Source organism: Penaeus monodon, chromosome 30, assembly GCF_015228065.2.
Source record: "Penaeus monodon isolate SGIC_2016 chromosome 30, NSTDA_Pmon_1, whole genome shotgun sequence".
NCBI classification, from domain to species: Eukaryota; Metazoa; Arthropoda; class Malacostraca; order Decapoda; family Penaeidae; genus Penaeus; species Penaeus monodon.
The window spans coordinates 13,342,218-13,342,525 of record NC_051415.1 but is presented as its reverse complement, the minus strand read 5'-3'; the positions used below and the strand labels follow the sequence as shown (position 1 = coordinate 13,342,525).

Sequence of the window (308 nt, the reverse complement as noted above, 5' to 3'; positions counted from 1 at the left end):
GCGTGTATTCATCTGTGTGTGTATCTCAGCATATGACGTAGGCATTTAATAATCCTCTTCCTTTTAATTTCGACACTCACCTCGACACTCTTCTTCCGCTTCACGCTCTGGTGCTTGAAGTTCTTAAAGGAAGAACTCCCTACGTTCCCCTGGCAGGTGTAGTTCTGCCGCTCCTGCTTCGACACCGTGACCACGATGGAGACGTAACTGAAGAAGATGATGTTGAGGGGAAGAAGCCACGCGGCGATGAAGAAGGAGAAGATATAGACGCGCGTCCTTGTGGCGTGAGACAGGTAGTCGAAGCTGCC

At 50.3% G+C, this 308-nt stretch overlaps 1 protein-coding gene across 1 annotated transcript in view; it reads right to left on the bottom strand.

The window, feature by feature from the left end:
- The window catches only part of LOC119592354, a gene marked incomplete in the record, with an annotated part of 36,040 nt that overhangs the window by 32,368 nt on the left and 3,364 nt on the right, over positions 1-308 (bottom strand). The window contains 1 exon segment of the mRNA XM_037941181.1: positions 81-303. Coding sequence (XP_037797109.1) covers positions 81-303 — 223 coding nt within the window.